The sequence below is a fragment of the Alligator mississippiensis genome, chromosome 3 (assembly GCF_030867095.1).
Source record: "Alligator mississippiensis isolate rAllMis1 chromosome 3, rAllMis1, whole genome shotgun sequence".
Taxonomy (NCBI): domain Eukaryota; kingdom Metazoa; phylum Chordata; order Crocodylia; family Alligatoridae; genus Alligator; species Alligator mississippiensis.
Genome location: NC_081826.1, coordinates 130424256 through 130449313, shown reverse-complemented (window position 1 = coordinate 130449313; position 25058 = coordinate 130424256). Strand labels below are relative to the sequence as shown.

Below are 25058 nucleotides of genomic sequence, written 5' to 3'. Positions count from 1 at the left end.
AGTCCCACCGCTCACGCAGGTTTCTAACCTGTGTACAGGACCTCCATCTGACACAGGAGGTACACGGTCCCACTAGGGGGAATGCCATACTGGATCTGGTATTGGCAACGGGAGATGACATGGTAGCGGACCTCCAGATCGGTAGCCATCTGGGGGACAGTGATCACCTAATAATAGAATACACCATAAGACGTCGAGTGGGTAAGGTAACTAGTAGGGCGAAAGTGCTAGACTTTAGGAAAGCTGATTTCAATGAACTCAGGGGATTAGTCAAGGACGCACTGCAGAGTAGGAGATTTGAAGAAATGGAAGCCCAAGAAGGGTGGCTGTGCCTTAAGGAAACGATCCTTCGGGCACAAAGCAAGACGATCCCCGAGTGAGGCAAAAGAGGGAAAGGGGCCAGGAGGCTTCCCTGGCTGACCACAGAAATCCAGGGCAGCCTAAGGGCCAAAAGGGGAGCACATAAAAAGTGGAAACAAGGAGAGATCACCAAAGACGAATATACCTCCTCTGCTCGTGCTTGTAGGGAGGCAGTTAGACGGGCCAAAGCTACCATGGAGCTGAGGATGGCAACCCAAGTAAAAGACAACAAGAAATTGTTTTTTAGATATATAAGGAGTAAAAGGAAGGCCCAGAGAGGAATAGGACCCCTGCTAAATGGGCAGAAACAATTGGTGACAAACAGGGGGGACAAGGCTGAACTCCTCAATGAGTTCTTTGCCTCAGTGTTCCTAAGTGAGGGGCACGACAAGTCTCTCACTGGGGTTGTAGAGAGGCAGCAGCAAGGCGCCAGACTGCCATGCGTAGACCCTGAGTTGGTGCAGAGTCACTTGGAGGAACTGGATGCCTTTAAGTCGGCAGGCCCGGATGAGCTCCATCCGAGGGTGCTTAAGGCACTGGCCGACATCATTGCAGAGCCACTGGCGGGAATATTTGAACACTCGTGGCGCACGGGCCAAGTCCCGGAGGACTGGAAAAGGGCCAATGTGGTCCCCATTTTCAAGAAGGGGAGGAAGGAGGACCCGGGCAACTATAGGCCAGTCAGTCTCACCTCCATCCTTGGCAAAGTCTTTGAAAAAATTATCAAGGCTCACATTTGTGAGAGCCCGGCAGGAGAAATTATGCTGAGGGGAAATCAGCACGGGTTCGTGGCAGGCAGATCGTGCCTGACCAATCTAGTTTTTTTTTATGACCAGGTTACGAAACCCCTGGACACAGGAGGAGGGGTGGATGTTGTATACTTAGACTTCAGGATGGCCTTCGATACGGTATCCCACCCCATACTGGTGAACAAGTTAAGAGGCTGTGACTTGGATGACTACACAGTCCGGTGGGTGGCGAATTGGCTGGAGGGTCGCACCCAGAGATTCGTGGTGGATGGGTCGGTTTCGACCTGGAAGGGTGTGGGCAGTGGGGTCCTGCAGGGTTCGGTCCTTGGACCGATACTCTTTAATATCTTCATCAGTGACTTGGATGAGGGAGTGAAATGTACTCTGTCCAAGTTTGCAGATGACACAAAGCTATGGGGAGATGTGGACACGCCGGAGGGCAGGGAACAGCTGCAGGCAGACCTGGATAGGTTGGACAGGTGGGCAGAAAACAACAGAATGCAGTTCAACAAGGAAAAATGCAAAGTGCTGCACCTAAGGAGGAAAAATGTCCAGCACACCTACAGCCTAGGGAATGACCTGCTGGGTGGCACGGAAGTGGAAAGGGATCTTGGAGTCCTAGTGGACTCCAAGATGAACATGAGTCGGCAGTGTGACGAAGCCTTCAAAAAAGCCAATGGCACTTTATCGTGCATCAGCAGATGCATGACGAATAAGTCCAAGGAGGTGATACTTCCCCTCTATCGGGCGCTGGTCAGACCGCAGTTGGAGTACTGCGTGCAATTCTGGGCGCCTTAATTCAAGAGGGATGTGGATAACCTGGAGAGGGTCCAGAGAAGGGCTACTCGTATGGTTAAGGGCCTACAGACCAAGCCCTACGAGGAGAGACTAGAGAAACTGGATCTTTTCAGCCTCCGCAAGAGAAGGTTGAGAGGCGACCTTGTGGCCACCTATAAGTTCATCATGGGGGCACAGAAGGGAATTGGTGAGTATTTATTCACCAAGGTGCCCCCGGGGGTTACAAGAAATAATGGCCACAAGCTAGCAGAGAGCAGATTTAGATTGGACATTAGGAAGAACTTCTTCACAGTTTGAGTGGCCGGGGTCTGGAACGGGCTCCCAAGGTTGGTGGTGCTCTCCCCTACCCTGGGGGTCTTTAAGAGGAGGTTAGATAAGCATCTAGCTGGGGTCATCTAGACCCAGCACTCTTTCCTGCTTATGCAGGGGGTCGGACTCAATGATCTATTGAGGTCCCTTCCGACCCTAACATCTATGAATCTATACTTAGTACAGTGGGCATAGGGGCTGTTAGTTGACAGCCTGGCACGGCCAAACCAACCTGTGCTTTGGGCCAGGCAGGACTGTGGCCAGGGTTCTTTGGGACAGTTCTCCAGTGACATCACCATGAAATATGAGGAGGCCCAAGAAGTATTTTGCCTCATAATCCCATCCTAACCTGACATTCATTTAGGGCTCTGTACTTGATGTGGAATATTATTTTACATATTTATTAGTATATATGTATAGCTAATGAAATTCTTTTTCGTTAGGATGTGCAATTCATTAATAACAAGTTTTTATTGGGTCTAGATTAGCTTTGAAAAAGGAACCGGGAACCAGAAATAAGGAATAAGGAACTGGGAATAAGGAACTGGGAATAAGGAATAGGGAACTGGGAATAAGGAACTGGGAATAAGGAGCCAACTTCAGCCTCATGGACTGGGCTGCCTTGTCCCTGGGGCAGCGTGAGAAGGTCTAAGGAAGGCTGATGCATTTGCTGGTGTTGGCAGAAGGTAGCAGGGATGGTGCTCAGAGTGGTGGAAACCCAGGCAGGCTGCTATCTAGCCAGGTGCTACCCCAGCTCAGAGGCACCTGATCCAAAGCTTCCCTGTTGACATAGCAAATCAACTTACCTTCCAATATGGCTCCATTTATTTTTGCATTGAACTCAAACTGAATAATATAGCCATAGTCTCTAGCATATTAGTAACATTTCTATTTTCTTTTTAACTGGAGAAAAAAAATAGTGTTTTACATATGGTGATGATGCACTACACTATCTGCACCCACCTTTTTAAAATCCTAAATCCACCCATGTATATTATTAAGAAGATCTAGCAATGTGATCACAGGGAAAGTTCCCTGTGACTTGAGAGATGCTAGAATCATTACCATATTCAAAAAAGGGGATTGATTGGATTCCAGCAATTAGCATGAAATGGGACTCCCGTCCATAGCTGGGAAGATCCTCACCCACATTCTCCTCAAAAAATTCAGTTTTCTTACTGAGCAGATTTTACCTGAGTCCTAATGTGGTTTCAAAACACTGAGAGGCACAATAGATATCATCTTTGTTCCTACAGAGCTGCAGGAGAAGTGCTGCAAGCAACACCAAGATTGTTACATAGCCTTCATTGACCTGACTTAAGGCTTTTGGATTCAATCTACAGAGAGGTCCTATGGAAGATCCTAATGAGAGATGAATGCTTGCCAAAATGTGTTACCATTCTCGGACATCTTCGTGATGACATGACAGCAACAGCCTAAACAATGTCTCAAAATGACCCCATAACTATTAGAAGCGGAGTCAAGCAAGGGTGTGCACTTGCACCGACACTCTTTTCCATCTATACTGTAGCTGTGCCACATCTCTCTGCTGACTAGACTTCCACCTGGAGTCAGCACCCAGTAGTGCATGGACGGGAATCCTTTAACATCAATGGGTTACGTTCCAAATCCAAGATAACCAAACACCTTCATTACTGGTTGTCAGTAAGCTGGTGATTGTCCTGCATGCCCACTCATTTGAGGAGCTCTGGATGAAACTTGATTGCTTCTGCGAGGCATATGAAATACTTGAACTCACTGCCAGCTTTATGAAAACCAAGATAGTTTACCAAGCTATGCCAGCTCAATCAGTCGCTCATCCACAATTAGAGAGCAATAATAATTGCTGATAATTTCCCCTACCTTTCCCAAAAACTAAACATAGCCACTGATATTCAGCACCAAAGTCTGCCAGGGCTGTCTTTGGACATCTCCAAAATTGTGTCCTCCATGATCATAACATCAGAACCCAAACCAAACTTCTCATCTATCAAGCTGTTATCATCTCAACCCTGTCATATGGGTGTAGAATTTGGATGATATATCAGAAACACTTGAAAGTTTTGAAAAGTTACCATCAGCGATGTCTTTGGAAAATCCTCCATATTATTTGGAAGGATAGAAGAACAAATGTCAGCGTTCTGGCTCAAGGAGACACCACCAGCATTTCGGCCATGTTTATATGTCACCGGCTCCATTGGACAGGACATATCATAAAGATGCCAGACAACTGGCACCCAAAATAGGATCCAGACTCCCACCTCACCAGTGGTTGCTATTCTAGAGGTAGTCAAAAGAAGAGGTTGAAGGACACCTCGAAGGCTAACGTGAAGAAATGCGATATTAACATCAATGCTTCAGTGCCGGGAGACTTGAGCCCCCCGTGGTCTTGTGATGTGTGGAAAGGCATTGATCGTTTCCAGTAAACTCGCCTCACTATAGAGGCAGATAGACGAGAGAGACAAAGGGAAAAAAGAGCTGTAACCCAACATTACCAGGATATGCTCCTTCCCTGCAAACTTTTCCATGTCTGAAGTCAAATGTACAGATCTTCAATGATCTATGAACTCACAGATGATGTCCCTATTTCCTGGAAAATTTGCTGCTTCGTATCAAGGAACTGCTGCAGCAGAAAGAGAGGGGCCTTGTCCTTCACTACTAAAATAAAGAAAAGTACCTGGACTGGGATGGGTGGGGTGTGAAATAAATATCAACAACGCTGCACCTCCATTCATCACACAGGGGTTGGACTGCGACACTGGGATTAATTTGGAGAGAAGAGGACCATCAGCCTGAGTCGATGAAGGCATGAGGGTCTCCCATCCCTAACTGACTAGGTCCAGACCTATTCAATTTCTTAGCCTGCATGGCTCCCTTCTCCCTTCCCCACCATTGCAACAAGCCATGAAAGACTTAAGAGGAGTTTAGACAAATTACAGCAGATGAAACATAAGTGGGGGGAAGAAGGGGACAGCATGGGTAACATGGGAATGAGCATCTATTGCAACGCACCAAGGCAGATGGGGGACAGGGAAAACAGCAAGGACAATGTACTCCTTTTATACAGGCCATGCAACCAGGGAATGGGGGAAGGAAAAGAGCAAAGGTGATGTCATAACCTTTGTCCATTACAGATGACCAATCCAGGTTTGGGGAACAGCAAGGATGATGTCATAGTGGAGAATCAATACAGACCTCCAAACAGGCTGGGGGAAGGGCAAACTACAAGGGTGAGGTCATAATGTATCTCTAAAACACATCGCCAAACCAGGGAGTTGGCAGGAGGGGAAAATAGCAAGGACATTATCAGAATGGGTGTCTGTTAGAGACCTCCAAACTGGGAAGGCTGGGAAAAGCAATGATGATATTGCAGTGGATGTCTTCTGGAGGTTTCCAAAGAGTCAGGGGGACGGGAACACAGCAGGGATGTTGCCACAATGTGTGTCTCTTACAGACCTCCAAATGGGGGAGGAAAGAGTAGGAAACTTTCTTAAGCCACTGTCCAAGGCTTCCATACTGCAGACTGTGTGAGAAAGACCAACAAAAGTGTCAGCTCCTCAATGAACACAGAGAGGAATCAAGTAAAGGGGAAGTGGAGAAGGCTGACAGAAATAGTCAGGGAACATGAACGTGGCAGAAGGATCTGAGCGCACAGATCACAAGTTTGCAAAGGACCCCGCAGAGGACAGGAAGCTACCGAATGGTCTTAAATTGCAACAACAGGAGCTTAGGCTGGATATCAGGCCTATGATTTGATTACTCAGTCAATGCAGCGTCCTACCCCTCCTCCATCCCGTACCTTCTCTGTCTGCAACTTCTCCTCCAGCTGAGAGTTCAGGTACTTCCAGGTTGCCACAATCCACATTCGAGCAGAGAGGTGCAAAGGACAAGCTTCTGATTCCGAGTGAATTTGGCCAACTTTAAAGCAGGCAATTTCCAGCAGATTTGTCCAAAGGAAAATCAGTTGATTCCCTGCAGTTGGGTCCCAGCAGTGGAAAAAAAGGACTGCTTCTGCACGGTTTAGCCCAGCAGCACAGCAAATCCTGAAGTCTCTGTGGAGAAGAGAGGAGTGGACATGGTATGTAGAGAGTGGGTGAGTTGAGCCCAGGAGGGGGAGGCCCCTCACCCCATGCCTTGCCCCAGAGCCAGACAATGCCCTCCCCTGAGGCAGATCAGAATTGGGTTCCCCTAGCAGAGAAAAGCACCTGCCCCTTTGTCCACAGCCACTCTGCACTCTCATCACAGCCCTCTCTTCCACCCTCTTTGGCATTGCCCTTCTCCTTCCTCACACCATAGCCACTGGGCTCTAGTCCTCACCTCAGCCAGGGCTGCCCCATGGGCCAGCGCTTTCCAGGCCTCGGGCCGTGCAGGCAGGGAGGGATCATGGCCACAGAGGGAGCAGCCAGAGGGCTGGAAATGGACCCAGCGGCTGCCCCACAGATTCACACTTGGTTGGGGGCACCATGTGCCCAGACGGAGCCATGAGTCCTGAAAACAAGCAGACTAAAGAAAGGAGACTCCCAGGAGCTCACCAGGGCTGCTGCCCTCGCCTGGGCACTCCAGGTTGCAGTGGGCACCAGGGCAGCCGGGCAGCATTGTGACATCAGCCAGCTCCCAACAAAGGGCGGTGAGGCTGGCAGCGTGGATCCCTGCCCCAGAGGACGCAGTGCTCACCTCCCTCCTCCACGCTCCCTCCACTCGAGGAAATAGATCCAATTTGAGACCCAGGGTGAACCAAAAAAACCAGTGAAGATAAAACAGCAACAAACAATAAACAGTGTTACACCAGGGAGAGATGTTACAAGGCCATGGGATATAGTAAATTGTATATTTCCTATTACATTCAGTTTGCATTCTTAAATATGAACAATAATACTAGGAGCAGAATATTTTTGAGAATATCTTTTCTTGGAAAGACTTGAAGGCTGGGAAGAGATGGTGGACAAGTAAGACGCAGATTCAGAAAGGGCATCTTATGCCCCAAAGCTTTTCAGCCACATTTCTTAACTCTGAGGCTTGACCAAGGAACGGTTTTGTCAAGCAAATCCCTTGGCCTCCCAGCTACACCCCACTGCAATGCTCATTTTAACAGCCATGACCTCATACACAAACCCATGTCTCCTTGCATTCACCAGCCCCAGCACACCAGTGCTCTGCACCATGGACCCACCCCCGTCTCAGGCTCTGTTCCTGCCCCAGAAACAGCTTTCCAGGGACCCCAGGGAGCGCTCCCCGCAGGGCAGGAGACCTGAGATCAGACGGGGACGGGGAGCACCAGTCACGGGGAGACAAGAGCCTGTGGCAGGGGATGATGCCAGTGGCCGAGCTGTCACTCAGGCAGGGGTGTGTGTCTCAGCACAACTGATGGCAGCTGCGACGTGTTTCCAGGAGTCCTCCACTGGACAAGGTATTGCTGGAGCAGGGGAGTTACAGGAGGCCCAGTGGCATTATTGCCCTCCCCTAAGGAATGAGATGTCCCCCTCCACTGGCTGAGAAGACAAGCCCCACAAGCCTCTGTGACAGCTGGAGAGCATGCACCCATGGGTGCTAGAGGAAGAGGGCATGTGTGATGTGCTGTGACATGAGAAGGGGCTGGACACTTCCATAATGTACGGGAGCAGCTGTCTCAGCATGTCTGTGGGGACGAGAGATAAAGGGCACATCAGGGCTAATGGAAAAAGCAATCCTCTCCAGAGGCTCCCAGTCATGCCCCTGTCTTTCTGGGTAGCTGCTGCATAGGGAGTTACTGTTGTGCCCTGGGAAAAAGATGCAACCAGTTTAATCCCACAGTCCTGGCAGGGTCAATGCAGGATTGAGAGAAGAGATCGATCTAGTCCAGAACGTCTAAGACAGTAAAATGGTTGACCAACATCAAAACAGGCCAGCCATAAGCAGCATTACCCAGCAATGCTTTCACTGCCCAAGGCCCTGAAGGAAGTGGGACTGTTTTTTAGCCTGTCACCCAGGGGCTTGTGGCTCTGAATGGTCCACCCAGGTCACCTGGTCCCCTCTTGGAGAGCTCATTGCAGGCCCAGACTGAGTTGAGGCTGGTACGTAACCAGACCCCCGAGGGCTCTGCAGCCGGAGCTTCTGCCGGTGGGTGCGAAAAGTGTGGGTTCAAAGCAATGGGGTACTGACACTGCCCCTCTTCCACGGCACCCCTGGGACCTGGTTTGTGTGGGTGTGCACTGCAGAAGGCTGTGATTTCAGCTGGTGCATGGATACTTTTTGTGGGGCCTGACCCAGGTTAGAGCCACAATTGGGCAGTGGGCTTGATCTGGCATGCACAGCACTGAGGCCTGGTCCTGCATGGAGGTGGGACCCCATGCAGGCCCACAGGGCAGGACTGGCACTGCTGTAGAGTACTGGAGTCCTGATGGTCAGTTCTGTGCCAGGCAGACAGAACAGAAACACCACCAGAAAGGCCTCCCCCTTCACCTGGAAGCTGCTTCTCAGGCAGTTTCTCCTCTTGATGGGACAGGTGCACCCCAGTGCCTGTCACAGAGATTGCCCTCCTCCCACCCTGAGCCCAGCTCTCACCTGTGGAGGATACAGCTGTCCTTCTGCTCTGCATGTCTTTTGATGATATGGTTTTTACGATGATATCAGTTGTTATAATGGCTCCCAGCACACACCCCATGTTTAGCTAAGGGTGACAACTTTTTAGATGATTGAGTCCACCTTTCCACAGCACACTGCCCTCCAACCCCCAAGCAGAGGGGCAATCAGAAGGAGTAAACCAGATCCTAAACCAGTAACTAAGAGACTTTTGGAGTTAGCAAGACTATTAGTCCTGCCTGAACAGGCATGCAGCAATGTGGAACATGCCTCGATGGGAACCAATTCTTCTTTCTTTTCGGTAATTGTTGAACTTCATCTGTGTTTCCACCACACAGCACCTTTCTCCTGACTGGTTATTGTGGTGCTGGAGCTCCTCAAGACCATTCACCAAGTCCAAGCCAACCAAAAGGCTACTAAGACTGCCTATAAAAAGATAGAGGAAGACCGGCAGTGTCAAGAAGTTACTTTGTTCGCAGTCGGTCTGTGGCTCCAGCTATACCCAGCAGACAGAGCAGCAATCAACAGTTATCAGAAAAGGAAAAAAAATATTTATGTTATTATTCTACAACAATTTAACGTGATGGTAGGACACCACCTTCACTGCTTCTCTTTCTCTCCTCCACCCAATGAGGATTCATGTTTTGGCCAGGTGTAGTAAGTCCTGCTGTTTGGAGAAGCAATACCGCTGTATTCTCATTTTTCCCCAGTGCCCTTTGCCTTCCCTCACCTCCCTGTGATGGTTGTTCTTTGGAAACAAACCTGTAGTGATGGGAAAAGACACAGCCTTCATCCCCAACTTCCTTCCTGCTAGCAAGGTTAAGAGGCTCAAGCCCAGAACTAGTGATTGTGTCCCACTGAGGATCCAGGAGAAGACCCTGAGCACTGGGGGGGTTTCTTCAGAAAGATTGCCTGGGGTGGTTGTCCCCCAAGGCCACAGTAAAACAGTCCCCCAGGTCCTTGATGCTCTTTTCCCTTTGTTGGGAAGCCTTGGAGAGTTTTTGGACAGTGTCTCACCCCTGTCACCATGCATTGCCCCCAGAACTCCACAGCTCTTTGGCTTTCAGGGGACAAGACTCCTCAGCTTGGGGGTGTGGGATGTGGTCTCTCTGCCCTGCTCCCACCCATCTGTATTCTACCTCCCTAGCCCACACATCTCTCTTCCCACATCACTACCCACATCACTATGCTCCATCCACTCCTTGCACCCTCCATCCAACCATCTTTGTTCTCTAGCCCCGTACAAACTGCTCTGGACCTGCAGAGTTCATCATGCATCCTCCTTCCCCATTTCCATTTCTGCAGCCTGGGAGATGGGCAATCTCAGAATGCTGAGGCCTTGTCCTGCATGTGTCAACCCCGTAGAGAACTTGTGAGCAGGGCTATGCTGTGGGGGTTATTTTGCCTCTCAACACCTGCCCCCTTCACATCTGCCTCTCTGTACTGGGTCCCCCTCTGGAGATCCCCCCCAGCACCCCTCTGTCTGTCACGCACCTGTTGGGAATTGACCTGCTTTGAGCAAGGGGTCGACTAAATGAGCTCCCTTCCAAACCTAAATGCTATGATTCTATCAGGGTACGACAAAACCCTACGCAGGAAAGCAAAACCCCACACAGTCCACTCAAAATCCCCAGCCTTGGCTGCAGTCAATACCTGATGCTTCTGAGGAAGGCTTAGAAACAGTCTGGCACGTGTAGGTGAAAGTGGGGCAGGGGGTGCAGCAGAATACCATCTCTGTCTCTCCACAAACTCTGCTATCTGACAATTTGGTTACTATGGTCACTGCAGAGGGCAGACAATTCTGGCCCCCTTGGCTTCAGGTAACCCTGAGTTGTCACCTGAGCTGGACACATTCCAGAGGGAGGGGGAAACCTGTTCCCTCTGCCTATGTGACTGGACACACACCTGGGTGGGGGGCTTAAACTCCTTATTGTTCTAAGCAATGCCATCATGACTGGGAGGGGGCTAAAGACCCTGCAAATCTACCCAGCAACCAGTGATGCATTTCAATTGCTAGCCTTCATTGGATCAGGTAAATGAGGTCATAAGTTAAGGACTGCCCAGGAGGAGGGGCAGCAGCCATAATGAGAACTTTCAGAGAAGCTGAACAATCTGAAATGTGGTCTCTCTCATGAAACTCATGGTCAATGAACTGCTTGCCTCCAGAGGGAATCTCCACCTGCCTCTGGATGATATGTGTGAGTAAGCTACTTGAACTCTAACTAGGTATATATCTTGCAGTAACACAGAAGTATAATCAAAGGCTACCTTGCTCTAAGGTATTTCTCTGATATTGCTCCACCCTGTACCCTATTCCAAACCTACTCCTTGTAACCAATAAAGCTTTCCTTTGAACCTAGCATGGAAGACTTATTGGGAGAGAGCCCACATTATGCCTTGGGGTCCTCCTGGTTTAGCTGACTAAGGGAGACCACTATTTGTGCTTCAGACTGAGGTAAGCACCCCAAGCTCTTGCACTGGGCCAAGTACCCTCAATGACTACTAGGCCTGTGTTTCTCAGAGGGTGCAGGTCCAGACTCTGGGTGGTGGTATAGATCAGTCCAGACTTGATGGTGGTGGTGGTGATGGTCCAGGTGATGGTGGTGTTACCCCCAGACTTGCGGGTGTGCTCCAGGAAGGGAGTCGGCTGCCTGAGGGGCACCCCCATCGAGGCATGCAGAGCCTGGAAGGTCATTGGGTGCAGCGAGGTGGGTGGCTCAGTGCAGGAGCATGTCCTACTAGCCTGCCACACAGGGCGACCAGCAGAGCCCAGAAGCTGTGGAAATATCCACAGTACACCATAAGTGTAGCTAGACCTAGATCATCCCTGAGCAGTTGATGTCCAACATCCTGCACTGGGGGTGTTCTCCACTGATGGAGAGTCCACAACTTCCCTTGGCAGCCTGTTCCCCTGCCTCACTGTTGTAACAGTGGAGAAATTTCCCCTTATACCCAAACTAAACCTCCTTTAATACAGGCCATTAGCCTACAACCTTCTTTCTGCAGCAAGAGAGACAAGGTGCTTTCCCTGTCCTTTATGGCAGCCCTTCAAGTATTTGAAGACTCCTATCAGATTCCCTAGCTCCTATAGTCTCTCTTTGTATGACTTGCTTCCTAAGCCCTTGCCTGCCTCTGAACCTCTCTAACTTCTCTGTGTCTGTTTTAAAATGCAGAGCCCTGAACTGCTCACAGGAGCCTTGACAAGGACAAGCTAATGCTGAACAGAGATGCAGTAACTCCTCAGGCTTCTTGTTCTTGTTGAGGAATACAACACTTGTGTTGTTCTTTTTGTTTCCCAATCCCACACTGAAGACCCCTGGCCTGTGTTGTGATCTATCAAGAAAGCCCCATCATTTACACTGGTGTAGGTAAACCACCCAATCTTCCCTTTCATACTTGTGTTTTCAGTTGCTTTTCTCAGGGTGGTGCTTTCTGGTGACCAGCATCTCTATTGCTCTAGGGATTCATAAATTGATCATTAATATTCCTCGTCTGCAGCCTTGTTGCAAGGTAATGCATTTCTACCACAGTGGGAACTTAAATCCAAAACCCCTGGCTTCAAGGGCCAGCAACTTATCTATCAGGCACAGGGGCTTCTTTTTTGATAGCTCCCAAGACAGACAGGAGTTCCCTAACAGTGTCCATCTGTTCTCAAAACAAGGACTGACAGCAAACACTTTTCTCCTGACACCTCATAAGAAGGGCTGCTTCCTGGGTCAGACCATAGATCCTTCTTGCTCAGTCTCCTGTGTCGCACGGTGCTAAACAGGAGATGCTAAAAGGCAGAGCAAACAGGATCACACCAGCGTTTTTTGCATGGTTCCTCTCCCTCTTGCAGCCTCCAGGGTTTAGGGTCAGAGCAGTTCTGATTCAGGGGCTATCTTCTCTGCAGCAGGGGCAGGCAATTATTTTGGCTGGAGGGCTGCTTCACGAGTTTTGGTGAGTGGTCGAGGGCTGCATGGGTAGCCCTGCCCCTTGACACTTGCCCCATCCCCTGGTTTCCATCTTGAGACTGGAAGTGCCACCTCCTAACCCCTGACCTTTGCCACCTGTGGTCCCTCCCTTTGCCCCCAGAAGTACTCCTTCGGGGAGGGCTGTGGCCTTGGAACCAGATGTTACATCCTGTCACATGGTCTGTGTCATATGACCCACCCACCCAACACCAACCCTTGCCCTGCTTGCCACATCTGTCCCAGAATCCCCTGCCCTCATCACATGACCCCTGACATCAGCAGGTCAACCCCTTGACTAGGAAACCCTGCCCCACACAGGGCGAACCCCCGCACAGTGCATGGCCTGCTCCCAGGGCCCAGGAGTGCTGCCCTCTGGGCCATGAGGCACAGGCACAGCTTAGCAGGTAGCAAGAGGCAGTGACCCCTCTAACATCCTGCCCCAGCGCTGGGGTGTCAGGGGCATCAGAGCTCCCCCAGAAGAGAGCCAAACTAACTGAATCAAGGACTACACACACAAAATATTTCAGAAAAATGCATTTTAACAAAGTATAGATAAAGTATCATATACTACAAATCACGCATCTACTACAACAGATTTTAATTTTATTTTTAAAAATAATGTGGATAGTGTATGTGAAGATGATTAACTTAAAGACAAACTAAGAAACTCAGTGTGAACAATGAAGCCTTTTATGTTCGTTAACCAGAAAATCAAAGTCAGGCGTCATCTCGGTCGTTGCAATGCAGAGCACTGCTGCAAGGTAGTCATCACTCATTGAAGATCTCAGGTTTGAATTGTTGATTTTCATTACATAAAATGGCTGCTCACATACATAAGTTGAACCAAACAGCACAAGCATCTTCCAGGCATGAGCCTTCATCTTTGGAAACTTCTGTTGATTGAGAGAGGCAGAAAAGCAAGAGCAGACCTCCCTTCCCCGCTGCAGGGAGCTGAGCGGCGTGGCCAGGCCCCGGCAGGACGCTGTGATTAGGGAGGGGCGCCCCTCCCCCTGCTTGATAACAGAGCATTGATCAGCTCCCATGCACTCTCTCATGGGAGTCCTAGGCAGGGACATCCCAGCAGCCACACCCAAGCGCTGCCATTGCCAATGGCCACCCACAAGTACATGCCCACAAGTAGTTCAAGAGGCTCGTAGGGGCTGAGCTTCTCCGAGAGGGGAAGGAGATGCAGACGTGGGGTGCAGCGATCACTGGGTAGCTACAAACAGCCGGGCAGGGATGAGAGGAGCTAAACAAGAGCTTCCTATGTAGAGCAGTAAGGACGTTGTGGAGAAACAGCCCTGTGAAATGGACATTTATGCAGCGCCTCCGTGTGAGGGAATGACTGCCCTGCCCACATGCAGGTCCATCCCAGGGGGCACGTGAGGGGGCCGAGCTGGAAAGGGATGTGACCCTGGCGGATGGAGGGGCTGGCCATGGTGGAGCGCAGCGTGGCGCATCGCCGCAGCAGTGCTTGTATCATTGTGCCGGCGCCCGGGAGTTGCAGGCAGTTGCCGTCGGCAGCTGGAGTGGTGCTGACGGCTGCCCCGTGTCTGGGCAGGGACAGGTGAGTGGGACATGGGGGAAGCTGCCCCTCTCCTGCCCCCCCGCGGTGCACAAGGATCCCAGGGAGGAGGCGTCTTGCCACACTCGAATGTCCGCGTGAGTCTTCACTGACACACGGGACCCAGCGCTGTCCTGCTCCTGACCTGACTCAATGACAATACATAGGGGGCGTGTTTGCGCCAGTGCGGCCCCTGGTCGGCTGCGCTCACTGCTTAAGTGATGGGCAGGGGGACAGGCGGGAGTGACGGTGCCCCCCCTGCAAGCGGTGACCGATCGCTGGATGTGCTCCCAGAAGTGGCTGCAGCAATCGGCCGCGGGGGAACTCCCTCTGGGCAGCGATATTGGCTGCAGGGGGGACCCCCACTCTCTGCTACGATACTGGTCACAGGGGGGGCATGTGTCCCCCTGACTAAGGTGGCACCGGTTCCCCATGACCTGACTTGATAACATTTCCACAACTTCCCAGTCTCATGGGTCCATGGGGTTTACTGGGACCTCATCTTGCAATTTTTACTCAGCAAAACGCTCCTTACATCACAGTTTGAGAAAGGCCTGGACAACTGGCTGGTCCCTTTTCCTACTCCTTTTCTTACTTTCTTTTAAGGCCAGGCGAGAGGATCATCAAGCCATGCTCAGCCTAGGTGGCCCCCGCAGAAAGTCTGTTTCCGTTTCCTTGGTCTGCAGGAACCAGGACCAGACTTTTCCAGGTCTGTTTAAAAAAAACCAGGACAGCCAAGTGTGTGCACCAGGCGAGGAGAGCACCTTAAGCAACAGAGATCACAGCTCCAAATGATGGAGGTTGTCGTAGAAAATCCTCCTCCTATTATTTCTTCCACATTTTCACAACCTCAGCCTCGCCCCTGAGCATGTAGCCTATTTCCATCACTTGACACACAGGTGTGTTGCTCACATGAGATCCTTCCTCACTGAGCTCACTTCAGGATTCATTTCCCTATTTAAATCAGGCTCAGGGTGCTTGAGTTTTTCATGCAAACTTGTGAGACTTCATGGCACTTTTGGTTCCTCATAGTGATTGCCTGACAGCGGCTGGAGAAGGACAACAAAGCCAGTCCAGAGGAGGATTTGTCCTAGAGATCACTCAGCTGAAGGGGAGCAGGTAAGGCTTGGGTAAATGGACAAACCACCCTGAGGCTCACAACCTTGTGGAGGTGGCAAGGAAGCGAGGGTCTCTTCTGATTTCAGGCCCAGGTCCTGCAGGTCAGAAACAGGTAAAGACTAATTCTGCATCCACAGAAGACCTGCCTTGAGAGTAACCTTTCCTACCAGCTCCACATGTAGCAGGAAGGAGCTGGGCATGGTCCAGAGGCAACACTCTGAATTGGACAGGATAAGAAATGTTTGTGTTTTAACCCTGTGTGTGTTTCATATCTCTGATTCAGACAGGTTTTTCCTCAACTGTGAACCTGAAGCCACCAAATGGTTCCTGATGCAGGATCTCCTTCAGAGCCAGGATGGATAAGGCATGGTGCACAGCCAGTGTAGACAGGAACACTGGATGTCCTTAGAGTAAATGTAGCGTGAGATATATTGATAATGCACAGCAGGGGAATATATCCTTTCCTGGGCATCGACAGGGATAAAGACCCCCCAAAGGTAGAAGACAGGCGGAGAGCAGCAGAGAGGATCCAATCGTCTACCTGAAAGGAGCAGGAGTTCAATTGGGTTTGGAGTGAAGGGCCAACATGGACAAGTCAGGGAGTGACAAGTCTCCTGTGAGTGGGGAAGCACCAAGGGAAAAGGGCAGAAAAAAGGAGAAGTGCAAATTCTTGGAAGGGAAGGGGCTGTCTAAAGGGCTATGGTCAAACCACCCTAGTGATGTGATCCTGTAGTCCCTTTTCACCTAGCAGACCTCACCCACCGGCTACAGCTCCTAGGAAGCAGCGGAGGCTCCAGAGAAGAGCGTCAGGACCCCTCAGTGCCTGAGCCTCAAGTGGATCACAGCACACCCGGAGGGTCTGTGAGCATCTGCCCAGCAGCGCTCCATCCCCCAGGGCAAGTGAGTGGCCTTCAGCATGCCCCTGCCAGCTTCACATATTTGCAAATTTGGCTGGAGAATCAAAACCTCCACATAGTGACGCAGCCCCTGGGGCTCTCCAAGGCTACCTGGAGGGTGTTTGGAAAGATCCCCAAGTGTGGACTCTCAACCCCTCCCCAGGCAGGAACTGCTTCCCAGGCTGAGTGGCTCTGGGAGCCTAAACCTGTGGTGCTGCTGAGCACCCACAGCTCTCATGCAAGGGGCTCCACATGTCATTGGTTTGGGGAACCTGTATATCAGTCAGAGAGTACATCCAACGGGAGGCCTATACTCCCGGGTTTTAGTCCATCCCAGTCAGGAGCAGGGAGTGGGCTGCGGCAGTGGGAGGGAAGTGCATGTCCAAACCAACTGAAGGTCTTTGTCCCTGACCATGCAGCTCTCAAAGCCTGAGACCCCTGGGACCAAAGCTGCTAGGATGGGGAGGGAAAAGCTGAGCGAGCTGCCTGTCTCCTAGACGAGGGAGACTAGCTGAGGTGGTCAGGGAGGGCAGACAGGTGGTTAGGGAGAAGATGCTTTGATGCCTGGCTCACGACTGCTTCTGCTCCCTGCCAGGATGGACAGGCTGAGGCAGATGCTGAAGCACAGGACGACCAAGGTGTCCCCAGGGGAGGAGGTCAGCAGCAGGAGACCTGTGCCAGAGGAGGAGAGCAGCCCGATTGGTGCAGTGGGCACAGTCAAGACCAGGTGGTGGACATGCCTGCTGTGCTGGAGAGGGAAAACCGCAGCTCCTGGAACAAAGTCCGAGGAGGCAGAGGAGCCCTCTCGGAAAGCAGGGAGGTGGCCTCGGCTCCGGCTGGGCAGGCGGGACCCAGCACAGGAAGAGCACCAGGCAGGGCTGCTGTGCAGCTCTCCTCCCAGGGCACCCAGCTACCAGGAGCTGTGCCCTGAAACCAGGCCAGAGGAGGCGTCCCCCTGCACTGTCATGGAGGGAGACGCAGCTTCCCTGGGGCAGGAGGTCAGCAAGCCCTGCCCGAGCCCCAGCCTCAGCTCCAGCTCCTCCCGGGGAGACCTTGAGAGCTCTGTGGAGTCCGGGAGCAACCCGCCCCATGGCACCACCATGAAAGGTGCGGAGACAGCCTGGGTGCCAAAAACCTGGGGGCATTGTGCTCGCTCAGACCAATCCATCCATCCCCGGCATTATGCAGTTGAATCTTAGCCAGGACAAAGGGCCTGAGCCACACATCTCCAGTGATCCCAGGGTCACGGGCATCATTCCCTGCAGGTGGGCGCCGTGTGGGTTCACTTAGGGGGATCCATGGTCAGTGCAGGGGCCGGAACCTATTGGGGAAGCAGGGACAGTCTGGTCCCCCTCAGTCATGGGGGCATGATGTTGAAAATAGAGGAGGTGCATGGGGAAGTGGTGTATGAGACTTGCTCTGGCACAGGGCTCTAGGCTCCAGAAGAAAGATGAAAGCATTTCTACACCCCGCCACCCACTTTTACAACTTCCAAGCTGTAGCAGGAGTCACCCTCTCCCTTTTCATCCTTGTGAAGTGATTCCCTACCGGCCAGGCAAGGAGGTGGAGGAAGAACAGGAGGGTGAAGACCTGATGCTCCTGGAGGAAGAAGCCCTCACAGACAACATACTGCACCTCCTGGGCCAAGGAAAAGTAGGAAAGTCCCCTAAGGGAAGTGGCCCCCAGACCACCCTTGACTCCCAACATTCAGCCTTTACGGCAGTCATACCACATGAACCCAGGTCTCCCCAGTGGAGACACTCAGCCCACGGGCTCTGACACATCCACCTGTGTGTGCTGGTCTGACAGCCAGCCTCCCATCACAGGTGCCGCCTCTGCTTCTCACTCTACTTCCCCAGCAGGAGACCAGTGCAGGGAACAGCAGCCATCCAAGGGGTCTTAGTCCCACATTTGATTTGGGCAGGATGGGAAGGTCCTTGGCCAACACCCTGTCTTTCCTCCTATACCGCTCTGGGGCGATGCAGGACAAGGAGCATGGAGACCGCTTCCTTCTCGCCATCCCCGCACTCTGCAGAGCCACCAAGCAGAGGGGAGAGGACACCCTGGAGCCAGAGACCTGCTAAGTGGTTCTGCTACAGAAGATCATGGTGAGCTTGGCCGTGCACTGGGCACTGTGGGGAGTGGGAGGGAGAAGAGACAGGGGCTCCCAAGGCCAGGAAGGCAGGGCGCACACAGGGGAGGGCAGGCATGCCCGGGCCTTGACAAGGGAGCACGGGGAAGGGAAATTCTGGGCTAAAGCCATATAGGACAGTGAGCGAATCCTGCATCTGGAGGGCAGCTGAGGTGGGATCAGGGTGTGAGCGTTTGGGTCCAGGGCTGTGTGTGAGAGGGAGTTGGAAGGGGAGGGCTGGCCACATTGGTTGGGTGGGTGCAAGGGAAATGTGGGAGGGGTCCTGCCATAGCGAGCAGGATCCATCTGCCTGTGCCTGGAGCACTGGGTGGTCTCCCCTGCAGGATGGGCCTGTGGCCTGTGGGGCCCTAATCTCACATGGTCCTTTGGGTCTCGCAGGGCCTGATGGAGACAGTGACACAGGATGAAGAGCCAAATTGGACCCTGTGCAACAGCATAGCTGCCATCTGCAGCCTCAGGTACTCGTGTCCTGGCCCAACACGTCCAGCCCCGATATTGGCTCTGGCATTGGTCGAAGTTACTTGCCCACCCCACCCAAATCACATGCCCCCAGTGGCTATTGTACAATTTTGCAATACAGCATGGGCATCTCTTTCTCCTGACTGGAGAGCATTTCCCTCCAGGGGTGTCAGGAGGGCCTTGAAGAGAGGATAGCTGTGGAGATCTTGCAGGTGGGCAGCAGGGTCACAGGGGCAGTGGGAGAAGGGGCTCTATTGCAGCCCTGATGCTGATGGGCTGGGAGACTTCAGATGGGTCGTAACCACGTCAGCTCCTCCTTCCACTCTTGCCAACTGGTGCTGACTCCAGCACCTCCGTCCAGCCCAGAGCAGTGCCCCCACCAGCCCCACAGAGCTCAGGCTAACACAGGCTCCTCTCTCCTGACAGCGAGCTGAAGCCAGCCCTGGAGCCAGCCATGGAGTCGTGCCTGCTGCAGACCACCCTGAAGATCTGCCTGACGTCCCCAAGACACAACAGCCTTTATGTCAGGGTCACTCCTCCGCCCCCTACACAGCCCTGCACACCATCCCCTGGCAGGTGCAGCCCCGGGCTGCATGGTACTGAGCCTTGTCTATCCTTCCCCTCCAGACCAAACAGCAGAAGCACATGGAGGACCTGGAGGCCATGCTGAGGAACCTGTTGGCCACTGCACCCAGCTTGGGCAGGCTGCAGTTCCTTTGGGAGGTGAGCACAGTGTGGAGGAGCTGGGCTCTGGGGAGGGACAGCCTCAGTGCCCTGTTAGCTGCCCAAGGTTGTCCCCAGGGATGCATCCCTGCCCTGTCAGGAGAGAGTCAGATTTGTCCTGAGGCATCTGTATTGTCTGTACCAGGCCTGGAGAGCTCTTTTCAGAGCCTCGGACCATGCGGCAGATCCTCCAACCTCCAAGATAGGCTCGAGGCAGAGGAAGGGCATGGGCTCGTGGGTACTGCAGGAGCCAGTGGCCATTGACCCTGTTTCTCCCACAGTACCTGACATCCTGGCTGCAGTCTCCTGGCGCCATAGACAGGGCGAAGGCCATGAGAAGCAGCAGCGCCCTTCTCCGCTTTGCTGTTTCCCTCCTCCTGCAGTTTGAGGTAAGGGGTCCCTGGGCTCAGGGGTGCCTCCTGGGTCTTTTGAGGCTGCCATGTGATCACCCTGCTCCGGGCAGTATCACATTTGGTCCTGGTCTTCCTAGAGCAGCAGGGCACGGAGACCTCCAGGGAACCAGCTCAGGTCCCTTGGCTCCAGGCTGCGATGGGAACAGAGGGCTTTAGTGCTCTGGCACTAGCTGTTTTGGCCTGACCTATCCTGCGGCATGGGGCAGCAGGAGGAGATGGACAGAGACACCCAGTATGGGAAAGTGTGTGTGTGATGCAAGGTAAGATGCAGATGCATTCCCTTCCCCTCTCCGCCTTGTTAGGACTTGCCCGACCTGCCCCAGATGGGTGACACCGCGGCCCAGCTGTGTCTGTCCCTCAGCCACCCAGCAGCAGACATCAGCTGTCAGGCCAGGGAGGGCATCTACCTGCTCGCCCAAATCCTGCTGCACCACAAGGGTAAGGAAGCCTGGCCAGGGTGCAAGACCCCTATGGAAACAATCCTTCTGTCCACACGCTGATCCCAGCTTGGGAACAAGAAGCTTTCCCTGCCAGTGTTTGCCCACACCCGGATTAGTGTGCAAATATACACCAGCCCTTTCACTCCAGAACCCAGTTTGGCCTCTGGCTAGGAAAATCAGCATGTTCAATGTCTGCCCTCGAATGTGGGGAAAGGAAAGAGGCCGGGAGAGACATGGTGGTAAAGAGCCCTTGCTGGGCAGGAGCAGTAGCACAGACCACAAGCAAGAGCCTGGGGGTGTTGCCAGGGAAGTAACTTGGAGCAGCACTTGCCTTGACTGGGTGCGGTCATTTCTGATATTTAACCCTGTCTAAACCAAGCAGCCAGTCCCGGAGCCCCAGAACATAAAGGACACAGGAAACCTAGGGAGCCTGGATCAGCACTTACGACCCAAAACGATGAAACCCTGCCAGGGCCCTGAGCACGCTGTGCCATGCGGCAGTGTTGGCTCCACTGGGCAGAGACCAAACACTGAAGCCACAATGCCAGCTCAGAGTAAGATCTTTCTGTGTGTCCTAGGCCGAGACATGCAGGAGGCAGAGGGGCTTCTCCATCTAAGCCGGGAACAGCAGAGCCAGGTCCAGAGCTACATGGACCTGGCCCAAGTCGGGGAGGTAAGGATGCTCTGCCCAGCCCTGACAAAGCTTAGGGTGTGGGGCTGTGAGTCAATAGTGGCTGTGTCCAGGGTTGTGGAGAAAGGCCTGCTGCTTCTGTGCAGCTCACAAGGTTCCTCCTACTGCCCTGGTGAGGGGCTGGCCTGGCTCTGGGATATGCAAACACTTTCTGTCCCCTGGGTTTCAGGTGTTTCAAAAGATCTTATCAGAGGGGCAAAGGAGATCTTTTGCGCAGAGGGCACTTGAGGGGGTGCTGGACAGCAACATGTGTGTCAGCCATGCTGCGCTGATCCTCCTCTACACCATGCTGGGGGAAGCTGGCCACCTGATTGGGGACAAGGTAAGCAGAGGGTCAGGCTCAGGGAGTGGGTGGAGGGGCACAGGGCACCTCACCTCTAGGCCCCTTCATCCCATTGACACTTGGTGACCTGGGGAAATAAGTGTGAAAGGAAATGGGAACCCTGGCAAGTGCTTCTGAGCAAGGAGTTTGTTCAGCTGTATGCTCGGGATGGCACCAGCCTGTCCCCTGCACAAATACGGCCCCTTCAGCTGCGTATCTCCAGCCAGGACCTATGACAGCATTTACAACTTCATCAGGAGAAGCTGCCACTGCCTAGGTTAAGGGCACGGCCCCTTCCTGGCCTCAGGTCACCGCAACTGGACCGGGGCTATGGAGTCATAGAAGAGTAAGCCCCTCAGCCACTCTTCTAAGTCGACCCCTGCTCCAAGAAGGATCGTCCCTGTCTCAAGCAGCCTAAAAGAGTCTGTCTTAGAACTTGTGCTTGATCCATCTCTTAGAGATGGGGAGGGGCTGGGTAAACTCTGTTGTTTTCTGCTGCTGTGACACTCCTGTGGCTGCCACCTCCCGGAGGCAAAAGAGTCTCTCACTGGCTCTTGTACCTTCACAGGAGGAAGAAATCCCCGCCAGGATCATGAGAAAGCTGCTGGTCATGAAGGGCTTCAAATAGCTGCCCAGAGAGCTGCAAGGCCACAGCCTGCTGGCAAGCTCCTCCAGGACCCCCTCCCCTCTGCAGCAGCCCAAGGTCCCTTCTGCAGGTACCGTCCCCTCTCCTCTGCCCCTGCGGATCAGGGACCTGTGAAAAGAAAGACAGAGCCTCCTGGCACCAACACAAGCCTTCTCCCATTGGTGTGTGGGGAGTTGTCCTCCCTGCCCCCAAAGACAACTGGCCTGGCATCAGCTCTCCACTGGGCCCCATTCCCTTCTCCTCCTGCCATTGCCAGGGCCCATTTCCTCCCCACCTGCCCGACACACCAGGCAGTGTGTGTTCATCTTCCCATGGATGAATGGGGCTAGAAAACAGGTCTCCCTCATCCTAATGACTGCTGAAACAATTTAGGCGTTTGACTATGCCTCAAGCACAAGGCAGCCATACAGCCCATCACCATTAAGTCTTCTGTTTAGAAGACTTAAATTCACCAATGTGCATATCTGATCACCCTTTGCTTTTTCTCATCCCTTATGGTGACAGCTTCAACCAACAGCGAGGCTGACAGCACCTCCCTGAGCAAATGCACCATCCAGAGCCTCACAGGCAGCAAGACGGCCCCAGAGGGAACCTCCAGCCCAGAATCAGCCACCACGCTAGGGTCGACTGATGTGAACACCCCTTGAATCAGTTAGAGCTAGCCTTCCACCAGAGAGACATCTGCCCGAACTTGAGAAGTTACCAGTGGGTGAAGACTTTGGCTTATTCTTCCACCCACTTTGCCCATCAAGGTGTTGGGGGCAATGAACTGGTGTCATGAATTTCTGACCCCTCAGTTGCGGGATCCAGGTAGCTCTTGCAGTGTGTGTGGCATTTTGCAATCCCAGGCCTCAGGGCTTTTGCTGGTCGCCAGTTGGGGCCAGGAAGGAATTTTTCCCCCCGTTCTCCTTGAAGATCATACTGGCTGTGGGGGGGTTTTCGCCTTCCTCTGAGGTATTGGGGCACAACGAGATCACAGCGGTGTCAGTTCTCCAAACAGCAGGACTTACTACACCTGGCCAAAACATGAATACTCGTCGGGCGGAGGAGAGAGAAAGAAGCAGCAAATGCAGTGTCCTATCCATCATGTTAAATTATTGTAGCATAATAAAGTAAATATTGTTTTCCTTTTCTGATAACTGTTGATTGCCCTTCTTCTTACTGGACATAACTACTGACCTACTGCCAACAAAGGAACTTCTTGATGCTGCCGGTCTTCATGTTTCTTTTTATAGGCAGTCCTAGTGGCCTTTAGGTTGGCTTGGACTTGTTGAATGGTCTTGAGGAGCTCCAGCACCACAATAACCGGTCAGGAGAAAGGGGCTGTGTGTTAGAAACAGATGAAGCCCATCAGTTACCAAAGAAAAGACAACTGGCTCCCATTGAGGCATGTTCCACACTGCTGCATGCCTGTTCAGGCAGGACTAATAGTCCGGATAACTCCGAAAGCATCTTAGTTACTGCTTTAGGATCTGGTTTACTCATTCTGATTGCCATCTGCTTGGGGGTTGGAGGGCAGTGTGCTGTTGAAAGGTGGAGGCAATCATCTAAGAAGTGGTCGCCCTTAGCTAAACATGGGGTGTGCTCTCACACCCATTACACGAACTGATATCATCTTGAAAACCATGTCAGCAAAAGACATGCAGAGCAGAAGGGAGGCTGTAGCCTCTGCAGGTGAGAGCTGGGCTCAGGGTGGGAAGAGGGCAATCTTTGTGAATCGGTCTCTGTGACAGGGGACTAGGGTGTACCTGTCCCACTAAGAGGAAAAGCTGCCTGAAAAGCAGATTCCAGGTGAGGGGCGGGGGAGGCGCTTTCTGGCAGTGTTTTTGCGCTGGCCGCCTGGCACAGAACTAACCATCAGGACTCCAGGACTCTACAGTTGTGCCAAGCCTGCCCTGTAAGCGTGTATGGGGCCCCACCACCATGCAGGACCAGACCTCAGTGCTGCGCATGCCAGACCAAGCCCACTGCCCAGCCCTGGCCCAAGCCAAAATCAGGTCCCCACATAAAATGTCCATGCACCAACTGCAGAGAAGCACCTGGGCATTACCATAATCCGAATATGAGTGAACGGTGCGCTCTTGCTGCCAAAAATGCCACTAGCACACCGGTTTGTATTAACAGGAGTGTCCCTTGCAAATCAAAGGAAGTCATTTTTATGCCCTTTTTGGCACTGGTGAGGCCTCACGTGGACTAGTCTCCAGCTTTGGACCCCTGCAACAGGGGCCCTTACGTCTGTTACTGGGTGCAGGGTGAAAGCTGCAGGAAGGCAAACTGCAGAGTTGTAAGCCTGCTAGTAGGGTGCAGACTGCGGGGGCATTAAGCCTGCTCATTAGAAAGGAGCCGTTCCTGTGCCCAGTCCGGAAAGCGGGCCTGGCTACTGGAAGGTGTGGGGCCAAGCAGGGAATTGAAATGGAGCTTCTAAGCTGAGGAGTCAGATCTGAGCCAGGCTGGGCTCAAGGATGGAGCTGTGCAGGGACTGCAAGACAGTGCCCCACAAAATGCGTTTGGTTGTTTCTTTGGTGAGTTTTGTTCCTTAGCCGTGAGGCATGGGAGCCCACTGAAGATGCTCAGGGGGAGGGCATGGATTGCACTATTGGACTGTGGGTGCCACTAGCCCGGTGTGGGGGAGGGAATAGATTTGAGGGCTCTCAGCCCAAGGTGTTAGAGGCAGGGGATGTGAGCTACCAGGCCCCAGGACTGAGCCTGAGTGCGAGGCAGACAGGCCCTAGAGAGACCAACTGGGTCAGGCAGAAGACTGCCATTATGAGCCAGGCAGAGTAAAGTACCTAAAGGGTCATTCTGGTGGTCTGAGGGCAGCCTCCTGAATTTATAAACACGCCAAGAAGAGTACAGGAGGTGACCCTGATAAGCCAGGGTGAAGACGGGGCGTACTGTGGTTCCCA

The 25058-nt window shown here is 52.6% G+C and overlaps 1 protein-coding gene across 12 annotated transcripts; it reads left to right on the top strand.

Moving 5' to 3' along the window:
- The first annotated feature begins 10840 nt into the window (after positions 1 to 10840).
- Positions 10841 to 23291, top strand: LOC109284736 (maestro heat-like repeat-containing protein family member 1). Of its 12 annotated transcripts, none has more exons than XM_059724412.1 (15): positions 10841 to 10972; positions 11135 to 11229; positions 11948 to 12142; positions 15324 to 15410; positions 15694 to 16310; positions 16902 to 18414; positions 18837 to 18916; positions 19344 to 19440; positions 19545 to 19640; positions 19922 to 20029; positions 20356 to 20491; positions 21072 to 21166; positions 21354 to 21506; positions 22075 to 22222; positions 22657 to 23291. In XM_059724412.1, exons 6-14 carry the CDS (start codon positions 18412 to 18414, stop codon positions 22132 to 22134), a joined length of 828 nt encoding a protein of 275 aa, XP_059580395.1. In that variant the 5' UTR covers positions 10841 to 10972; positions 11135 to 11229; positions 11948 to 12142; positions 15324 to 15410; positions 15694 to 16310; positions 16902 to 18411; the 3' UTR covers positions 22135 to 22222; positions 22657 to 23291. The 12 variants fall into 12 exon arrangements, with proteins under 12 accessions (XP_059580395.1, XP_059580394.1, XP_059580388.1 ...); XM_059724411.1 differs by having other exon boundaries at positions 15324 to 16310; positions 16902 to 17413; positions 18292 to 18414; XM_059724405.1 differs by having other exon boundaries at positions 15324 to 16310; positions 16902 to 17413; positions 17844 to 18414.
- Positions 23292 to 25058: the final 1767 nt, after the last annotated feature.

Coding starts and splice junctions, on each gene's coding strand:
- LOC109284736 (XM_059724413.1), top strand. Junction 20,030..20,355: donor CCCTCCTCCTGCAGTTTGAG/GTAAGGGGTCCC, acceptor CCGCCTTGTTAG/GACTTGCCCGACCTGCCCCA. Junction 21,167..21,353: donor ACCTGGCCCAAGTCGGGGAG/GTAAGGATGCTC, acceptor CCTGGGTTTCAG/GTGTTTCAAAAGATCTTATC.